Source organism: Chiloscyllium plagiosum, unplaced genomic scaffold, assembly GCF_037043375.1.
Source record: "Chiloscyllium plagiosum isolate Xiang-an unplaced genomic scaffold, Cpla_swu_hap1 HiC_scaffold_9, whole genome shotgun sequence".
Classification (NCBI taxonomy): domain Eukaryota; kingdom Metazoa; phylum Chordata; class Chondrichthyes; order Orectolobiformes; family Hemiscylliidae; genus Chiloscyllium; species Chiloscyllium plagiosum.
Genome location: NW_028270147.1, coordinates 27,727,703 through 27,737,978, shown reverse-complemented (window position 1 = coordinate 27,737,978; position 10,276 = coordinate 27,727,703). Strand labels below are relative to the sequence as shown.

Sequence of the window (10,276 nt, the reverse complement as noted above, 5' to 3'; positions counted from 1 at the left end):
TAACAGAAAACAACCCCAAGGGGGGGGGGAGAAAATCAAATCCCTCTCCCCACCTCCCATGATAATATTAAACAGTAAGGTAAGAGAAAAAAAAGGGGGGGATATAAACCAAAGCGGGGGGAAAGGCAAACCAACATCCATTATGTCTTACAGTTTATCTAAGAGAGTCCAAGAATTCCTTAGCCTTTTCTGGTGATCCAAAGTTATATACGGATCCTTCATGGTTAAAGCGTAACATCGCTGGGTAGCGTAAGGAGTACTGAATATTTAAGTCCCTTAAACGCTTCTTCGCCTCATCGAATGCCTTCCTCTTTCGAACCAGAGCCGGGGAAAAGTCCTGAAATAGCATGATCTTGGATCCTTTATAGATCATAGCTTGGGGGTCTTTTCCGAGATTTCTAGAGGCTTCTAGGAGTATCTGCCTCTCCTTGTAGCTCTGCAGCTGGAACAGGACCGGGCGTGGGCGCTGGTTCGAGCCGGGCCCGCGTATTGCGACCCGGTAGGCCCATTCCACCCTTACCTGGCCTGATCCAGCTTGCAGATTTAGAAGCTGTGGCAGCCACTGCTCCAGGAATGCTGTAAGCTGGCCTTCCTCTTCCCGTTCGGGAAGGCCCAGCAAACGAATCTTTTTTCGACGATCTCGATTATCAAGGTCGTCAATATGATTTTCCAAGGTCCGGACTCGCTGTTCGAGAGTCCGGACTTGATCCACGGCTGATTGAACGGTATTTTCGGAGGTTGTGGCCTTTAACCCCACCCCTCCGACTCGGCGCTCAATTTCTTGGATTTCTCAGTCATGCTTCTGCAGCGCGGCCGAGAGCAAGTCCCAACGATTTCTGGATTCTGCAATAAAGGCATCAATCTTTGAATCCAGCTTGGAAATCATTTCCACAAGGCTTGTCACTGTAGGTAAGTCCCCCGGGGCGGCTGTGGACGCCTCTGCTGCAGCTGGAGAGGGTGGGGGAGGGGTTCCTGCTTGCTGAGAGCTGCGGGCTCCCCTCCCTTTAGTCATTTTTACTTAGGATTAAATTGTTTAAATGTAATATTACACAACTAATTAAATTACACAACTATTATAAATGATTTGGTGAGCGTGGTGGGGGGGGTGGGTGACCCACTGTAGCCAAGTCTTGGGAGGAGCACTATAGACTCAGTCTTGCTGGGTCGCCGCCATCTTGGATCCCCGACTTCATGTATTTTAGGGGACCATGTGTGGGGAAAGTATCAGTGAGGACAGCTGGAATCACTGCAGAGTATCAGGCTGGACAAGAGTTTGTTGGATCACACTTTCAAAGATGTGGTCACTTCAAAAGCAGAGGGTGTTCAAGAAAGTATGTGGATGGCCATCTGGAAAAGTAGGAAGAAACAGGAAGTGTTTGGGTGTATGCCATTCTTAAATTGGTACTCAACTTTGGACACTGTTTGGAATGATGCTCAGGATGATGATACCTGGAAGGAGTGCAGTTCAGCCTATGGGATCAACTGGAAAAGGGAGGCAATAGCAAACCATAGAAATATAGTTGTAATAGGAGATTTCACAGTTACAGGAATAGACAGGCAGTAACCATGTTCTGGATTAGTGGTGCTGGAAGAGCACAGCAGTTCAGGCAGCATCCAAGGAGCTTCGAAATCGACGTTTCGGGCAAAAGCCCAGTAACCATGGTAAACCCCAATCTGATTTGTTAACTTTTTGGTGCCAGGATAAAGGACTTCACAGAGAAGATCCAGAATATTCAGAAGTGACTGAGTCAACAAATGTGGTACACATTTATAGAAAGAAAGACCAAGTACTGAGGTCTGACAAACAGATTTTCAGGAGTTAGTGATGAAGTTTAAAACAGGACTTCAAGAAGTAATAATCTTTGCCAAACATGGGTCAGACTAGAATTAGAAATATGGGCAAACTCAATGTGTCACTTGATGAAGGAGGGAGGGAGAGCTTCATATTTTTGGAACACTGGAACCAGTTCTGGAGCAGAGTATTCGGAAGTTATGGGTTACACTTCAATAGAATTTGAATTAATGTACTCGCAGCAAGGTTGACTAGTGTGGTTGAGAAAGGATTAAATTAAATTGATGGGGATTTACATCAAAGTAGAAATGAGGAATAACCATAAGTCCATTAGACCATAAGACATAGGAGTGAAAGTAAGGCCATTTGGCCCATCGAGTCTACTCCACCATTTAATTATGGCTGATGGACATTTCAACTCCACTTACCTGAACTCTCCCCGTAGCCCTTAATTCCTTGAGAGATCAAGAATTTATCAATCTCTGCCTTGAAGACATTTAACGTCCCGGCTTCCACTGCTCTCTGTGGCAATGAATTCCACAGGCCCACCATTCTCTGGCTGAAGAAATGTCTCCTTATTTCCATTCTAAATTGACCCCCTCTTAATTTTAAGGCTGTGCCTATGGGTCCTAGTCTCCCCACCTAACGGAAACAGCTTTCCACCGTCCACCCTTTCTAAGCCATGCATTATCTTGTAAGTTTCTATTAGATATCCCCTCAACCTTCTAAACTCTAATGAATACAATCCCAGGATCCTCAGCTGTTTATCGTATGTTGGGCCTACCATTCCAGGGCTCATCCATGTGAATCTCTGCTGTACATGCCCTAGTGCCAATATTCCTTCCTGAGGTGTGGCATTAAAATTGGACACAATAAAGGGACCTAACTAGAGCTTTATAAGCACATCGCAGAAACACATTGCTGCTTTTATATTCCAACCCTCTTGAGGTAAATGACAACACTACACTCACTTTCTTAGTCACGGACCCAACCTGCAAGTAAACCTTTAGAGAATCCTGGACTAGTACTCCCAGATCCCTTTGTACTTTGGTTTTGTGAATTTTCTCATCGTTTAGAAAATAATCCATGCCTGTATTTTTTTTTCCAAAGTGTAAGACCTCGCATTTGCTCATGTTGAATTTCACCAGCCATTTCCTGGACCACTCTCCTAAACTGTTGCAGTCTTTCTGCAGCCTCCCCAGCTCCTCAGTACTACCTGCCTTTCCACCTAACTTCGTATAATTGGCAAACTTCATCAGAATGTCCTCAGTCCCTTCATCCAGATCATTATATTATTAATGTTCACTCTATATATTAAAGTTATATATATAACTAATGTATTGCTCTACAGAAGGAAGTAATACTATATTAGACTAGAATGACTAAGAAGGATTAAATAGAATGCAAAGATGTATCTAAAATACACAAAGTGTGGTGATTAATTTTAGTGAGATATGGAAGGACTAAGTGCTTAATGTTCAAGAATACAAATATTCAGAAGAGACAGGGTAGTGGAAACGGGAGATAGGGTTACAGTATAGAGAAAACATTGAGGATTACAAAAAAAAGGATGTCTTGAGGGGGCAAAACCCAAACCCATTTAGTTAGAGTTCAGAAAAAGGGAATAACTACACTTTTGAGGGAATTCTTTCAGCTTCCAAATAGTGACACAGAAAGAGAAATGATAGAAATGTAATAATGAGACTACAGATGATGATGTTGCATGACTTCAACTTTCCAAATGTCATTTGGAATAATTTTAGTGCAAAGGAAAAGGAGGAATTTCAGGAGAATTTCCTTGCTAGTATTTTCTTCATCCAACTGAGCAGGGGACATCACTAGAGCTAGTGCTAAGCAATGAGATGGGTCAAGTGGACCAAGTGCCTTTGGAAAAACACTTGGCTAATGGCAGTCATCATATCTGAATTAGTAATGGAGAAAACACAAGGAATAATCTGAAGTAGAATATTTAAATTGGAAGAGGGCTGACTTTAATTTGATAAAAGGGGATCTAACCACAGTAAAATGCAAAGATTGATGGGAAAATGTATCAATGAACAATGTGTCAGCTTCAGACTCTTGAAGTTCCAGCAAGGGTAAGAAGTAAGTGATCCAAAGACAGGTCTCAGTGGATGATAAGGGAAATAGATGATGATGATGAAACAATAAAACAAAGGGGATATGGAGCATATCAGGTGAATTTTCCAAACAAGAACTAAGCCAAATACAATATAATGAGACGGGAAGTGAAGTGGAAAATAATACCAGCAAAGAGAGAATATAAGAATAATGCTCAACATAGAAGGAAACCAAAAACAAAATCTTCTACCGACATATAAATAGTAACTGGGTAGTAATCAATTGTGGATTCTATAAGGGACAAAGAAAGTAATTATTCTTAGATGCACAGGGCAAGGCAAAATTACTTAACGGGTACTTTGTATCTACATTCAGCAAGGAAGAGGAGTCTGGCAACACATCAGTGGAACTGGAGATGACAGAGATCATGGAGGGGTGAAAATTAATTGGAAAGATGCAGTCAAAAGCGTTTGCTTTGAGTGGATAAATCTGGATGGCTTGCATCCTACATCATTAAAGGAGGTGGGAGTGGAAATACAGAAGGACTTGCCATAATCTCCTAATGTTCCCTTGATACGAGGGGAGGTGCCAAAGGATTGAAAAATGGTATGAGGAAAATAACTTTGCACAAGCACCCAAAGAGAGTGGGGAATGGGACAGCTCAGGTTGCTCTACAGAGCGGTAAGGGTTTGCTGTGTTGTAATGACTCTCTGACACTATGGTCTAATAAAGTACACGTGACACTGCAAGCATTCTGACAAATCGAGCACTCTTGCAATACCAACAAAAATAGTGAACAATATAACACTCAACCAACATGTTAATGAAAATGCTGAACATGGAACATCCCAGTAAAATGTTAACTAAAGCAACAGTCGATATTTCACTCTAAGTAAAACATTATCAAAAAGTGAGTTATGCAGTAACACAGCTGCACGTCAACAAACATTGGAGTAATATCTAATTTCAAGAACACAGTAAAGCAAATAATAAAGTACCAAAATCACCTTTCTTTATCAAACCAGTGAACAATGTAACAGGTACAGAATCATAAAGTGAATGTGGTTATACCAGGTCAAGCAGATTAGATGTCAGAAATTCACAAGTTACTAGAAGAAGAGACAGACTCATTCCACTCTTAAATATTTAACAATTGCATTTATTATCAACAGTAAAATCATGACTGATGTTACTGACAGTTATAGAAAAATGTGCTTGTGTTTCCATTAGTCTTGATTCACTCTGTAAAGTGCTTTTGCAATGTGTGAGTACCACTCATGACAGCTACAGTTGTGAGGTAACAATAATGTGCAATAGCTATTCATTCACCAATGAGTTAATACGTACATCTGCAGATATCAAAACCTTCACAACTCAGCTTTCACGTTAATTTAATTCTAATTTTACCTGTTCAGCTAATAATAATTGCTAAATGTGAAGATTTATAAATCTGTGTTACAAATTAGACTCCAATGAATCACAATCTATACTGGCCTGCATTAATTACTATTGTTAAGGACTGTTTTGTGCAGTTAACCTGTGAGTTTCTTCTGTTTTCACCATAAACTGTGCACCAAACAAGCCCAGCCTGATTAGTCATATCAAAGTAAGAGGGACTCCTGCTGAAGTCAGTCAGTTCGGGTTTTATATTAGGTTGGCTGTACTGGAGGAAAATTCCCTTGGCCTCCCCTCTACATTGCCTGATGATATCATGTAAACACTTGGGACCCCTCTGTTCGAGGAGCTGGATGCTATATGGGGGCAGAATTTGAAGATTAAACTGTAGACCAGGAGTGAGAGGAGGATAATGTATCCAGCTAATGTAATGGCAACACCTGCAATTAACATGTCACTCCAGGATCTACCCGAAGGATAAGGATCAGAATGTGCCAGGATTATCAATGCATGGCCACAGATTAGTATTATTAATCCAGCAACTAAAATAATCAAATAATCAATTAAGCCTCCACTCCTTAACTTGTCAATCTGGGATCGGCTCCTCATGCAATTCATGTCCTGGATGGCAGAGCTCATCAGTTGTTTTAAAAGAATGCAGAGAGCTAAAAGACACAGGACAGTTCCCACTCCCAGCCTCCATTCACTCGATTTACTGGTAGCTGTAGATAATAGAACAATTCCTCCCAACCCAGTTCCTAGGATCAAGATCACAGCCACAGAATAGCACAGGATCGATCTTTTAAGATCTTGGAACCACCATAATTCCACCTGATCCTCGAGGATACTCTGCTGGATCCGGGAACGACTTGCTGGGAAATTGCCAGACATGATCTCAGAAAGCTCAGGCATTTGGTAAAATTGTCCCACCAACAGCCATAAGAAAAAAAAGGAATCAAGCTCAATATAAGTTATTAAATATGCAAAAAAACTCCAAGAATCCTGTACAAAGATTAATCCTACACCAGAAACCTTCAATGCTGCCTAGATGCACATAGTTAAGACACGTAAGCTGGTATTTTTTACATGATAGATTTACCAAGGCATAGATCTCAGGAATTTCATACTTTACACTCAGGTAAAGTCTTCAATTTGCTGTAGATATTCTAAATTTCAATTATAACATGGAAGGATTTCAGTGTAATCTTTCACATACAGGGTCCTCAGGCGTTCCTCAGGAGCTCAGAATAAAACAGTCCTGGACGCATGGTTCAACTATTATTTAAACATAATGAGTTGTGGATGCTGGAGATCTGAAACTATTATTCGTTGCTTTGGTAGCCAAAGGTGCTTGATATTGTAAAGCGCAGGATTTCACTGTCGAATGACCAAACGTTATCCTCTCAGGTCAACCAGTGGCAATACAGCACGTTTCCTTGAATGTCTATCTCTGCTTTGCTTCTTTCAATACTGCCGTTGTTTGTTTAAAGTCTCTCACAGTGCAGTTCAAGAAAGCTGATTTTCTGAGTCTAGAAGTTTCCCAGAAGAAACACTGGATGAAATCAAACTCCCAGGTTGTTGACTGAAGCTGTTCGACGTCTCTTCAGTAGTCCAATGCTGCCCCTAGGGTCAAATCTATCGCAGATTTAACAATCACAAAATAGCTGTATGGCTGCAAGTCTCAGTATAGGGTTAATATCTTATGTGAAGTTAACTATCAAACAGCCAGTTCTATCCAACCCTGATGTGCAGCAAAAGAACGGTCTCACTCAGGGATGTAATTTATACGTGTCAGGTACAGACTTAAATGTACAGTACTCACTCCAGTTCCACGGGGCAATTGAGGTTTATCACCAGAATTAAATGTCAGTCTCTTTGTTCTTGAGCCTCGGACGTTCGTTCTGCTGTAATCAGTTACAGTTTGGAGTGGATATGCTTCCTATTATACAGTACCCCGATCATTTGCAGCCTCTCACAGGTTAAGGTGTTTAATTTCCAGCTTTTCTGTCAGATCAGTTACTCCGGTCTCGAAGCAGGTAATTCATCCCCGTAAAGCGTTCATTCTGGAGAGTGGCCGGTTGGTAAACGATCACCGTCCAGAGTAAGTCCATCGGTCATTATCACCATAGTGGTCTATATGCGCCAGGAGTTTGTGCCTGTTCCCTTCCTTCAGGTAAATCTCCAGTCAACAGGTCCTGACTCCGCCCCTCTCTACATCCAACCAAAAAAAAAGACAGCTTTCGATTACCTGTTTTTAGACAATTTCCAGCGAGGCTTCTCCAACAACTCCCAGGAACGCACAGCTCCTTGTGCAGGTAATCGCCACTGGGCAACTTGCTCTTTCTGAAACTTCCTGGACGAATGTGTGCCCCAACTTTCACCTTTCACCAACAACCTTTCACCTGCAATTTCGATTTAAAGTGAAAGTGCAGGAAGCACGTCGAATGTTATAATCCATTATTGTTTAAAATCCCAGAACCACAACGATATATGCCCAAATACAAATATTTCCAACAGTAACTATTTATATAAAATTGTTACTAAATCTCAGGTGGAGTACTGCCGAATATCTTAAGCAATTGTATTTTTTTTCCTGTAATAAAGAAACATAGTGGACAATATACCTCATAGTAATATAATGTTACTTCTAAAATTAAACAAAATGTAGACTATGAGCTGCTATGAGCTTTAGTTGGTTTTCACATTCTACTTTACCCCTGATCACTGGCCTGTGAATATCATCTTTATGCATCAAACAAACCCTTTCTGTAGTAACTGTGCAGCTGGATATGGTGGTAGCAATATTACAACAAAGGGTACCCTCTGTTGAACTGGATTGTCATCTGGTACCAACTCTCCATAGTTCTCTTATATAATGAATAATGGAGTCCTTTGGGTTTCACTGTTGTGTTAAACAAAATACCAGGCCATGTGATTCAATGGTTGAGTGCTGTTCTCGATGTAATATTACTAATATATGTCAGTGATATTGTTGGAGATTTCCTGACAGGAACATGGAACACCTGCAACATGTCTATTTATTGCCCTAATAGTCATCAGATTGTGGATCACTGGATATTCAGCCAATTGAACCATTGAATCATTACACAGAAGAATGCCATTGGCCACTGTGCCTCGGTGGGCGCTTTGGGTGAGTTATTAAATTAATTTCTGCTTTTTCCCTGTATCTCTGCAAATTTTACCACTTTTAGTATTTATTTCTCTTTCAAAAGTTATTACTGAATCTCATTCGCAGTGCATTTCCAGACAGCACATTGTGGGTGGCACGGTGGCACAGTGGTTAGCACTGCTGCCTCACAGCGCCGGAGACCCAGGTTCAATTCCCGCCTCAGGCGACTGACTGTTTGGAATTTGCACATTCTCCCCGTGTCTGCATGGGTTTCCTCCGGGTGCTCCGGTTTCCTCCCAAGTCCAAAAATGTGCAGTTCAGGTGAATTGGCCATGCTAAATTGCCCATAGTGTTAGGTGCAGGGGTAAATGTAGGGGAATGGGTCTGGGTGGGTTGCGCTTCATCGGGTCAGTGTGGACTTGTTGGGCTGAAGGGCCTGTTTCCACACTGTAAGTAATCTAATCTAATCTAAGATCAAACAAACCAACCTTTTATTTTAAAAAGTATCTGTCTAGACATTTCATGACACTCTTCTAGAGCAGTAGGGACTTAAACCTGATCCTCCTGGCTCAGAAGTAGGGACATTACCACTACACCACAAGGATCCTCAAATCAATCTTTTACCAATTATCACAAATCCAAGCCACCTAGTTATCCCGTATTTATGCTATCAAAGTTCCTTTTAACATTATTATAATGCCTGTGGGGAGCCCTAAACTAAAATCCCCTCCAATTAGCAACACCGTTTCATCTTGTGTACGTTGGTTGTTTGACACAAATCAAACTTAACATTAATGAAACATGAATTAAGAGAAAATTATACTTCAAATAAAAGGTAAATTTGACTTTATTTGGTCAGTAGAGCACAGATAGATGTTACAAAATCATAAGTACCTTCATCTCTTCCTATACAAATGTGACATGAAATTTAATCTCACAATCATTCCATCTCAATTGTTTCAGCCTTGAAGCCTCTCAGTCCCTGGATACATTTAGCACCTACCAGGTACAGGTTTACTGATGTCCTCTCGTGTTCTGATGGATCACATCAGTGTTGATAGCCTAACTCTCTTGATTTCCAATTCAAATAACCAATCAACAATACCTCGTTCACGATCTAATAATCTGATTCAAACTCTCATCTCATTTTCATGCCTGAGCTATTTGCATCACTATTTAGAATTCAATCCATTTTAGTTCACCTGTATGTCATTTCTGAAAGAACTTCTGGAATTGTATTTTTAATCTTTTAGCCAAACATAAAGCCAATTTTTATTTTGAACTTTCTAAAATCAAATTATTTTGTGCTCTTTTCTGTCTCTGTCTTTTCTTTTTGTGTCTACTTCACTGTACTGATTACCTTCACCCTCCATCTCTCCTGCTAGAAGCTAGTAGTCCTCCCTGTACAATCACACAGCTTCTGTCTTAACCTCCTATTTGTTTATACCATTTTCAGGTCAAAGATTGCCATGTCACAGGGACAAGTATTTCTTAATATCCAAGAAAATGACAACTGATGCAAAATCTTAAAAACCCTTTCCAAAGATTCTTGAAAACAATTGCCAATTTGTCAAATGTTTTAAAAGAATGGCAAATTTTCTTCACTGTTCTACTTAAGGATTAAAGGTTGCCATAACCTTCTCTGCTCTATGAAGGACAGTTATAGCTTCTCTACTGCCTCCACATAATGGAACTCCTGTAACTCTTGTGGAATTCTAACAAACCTTCCCCTGCACCCTTTCTAATGCTCTGACATCTCTCAGGTGCAATATACTGAAATGATGATCACAGCTCGTGATTTGTAGTGATTTAGCATAAATTTCTTGCTCCTGTATTTTATGGCTGTTCACAAAGACAAAAATCTTGTATGATTTTTTAAT

The 10,276-nt window shown here is 40.6% G+C and overlaps 1 protein-coding gene across 1 annotated transcript; it reads right to left on the bottom strand.

Moving 5' to 3' along the window:
- Positions 1-5,014: 5,014 nt before the first annotated feature.
- On the bottom strand, positions 5,015-7,906 carry LOC122554228 (transmembrane protein 125). The gene has a single exon (XM_043698902.2). The coding sequence runs from the start codon at positions 6,176-6,178 to the stop codon at positions 5,516-5,518; it is 663 nt and encodes a 220-aa protein (XP_043554837.1). The 5' UTR covers positions 6,179-7,906; the 3' UTR covers positions 5,015-5,515.
- Between the last annotated feature and the right edge of the window lie 2,370 nt (positions 7,907-10,276).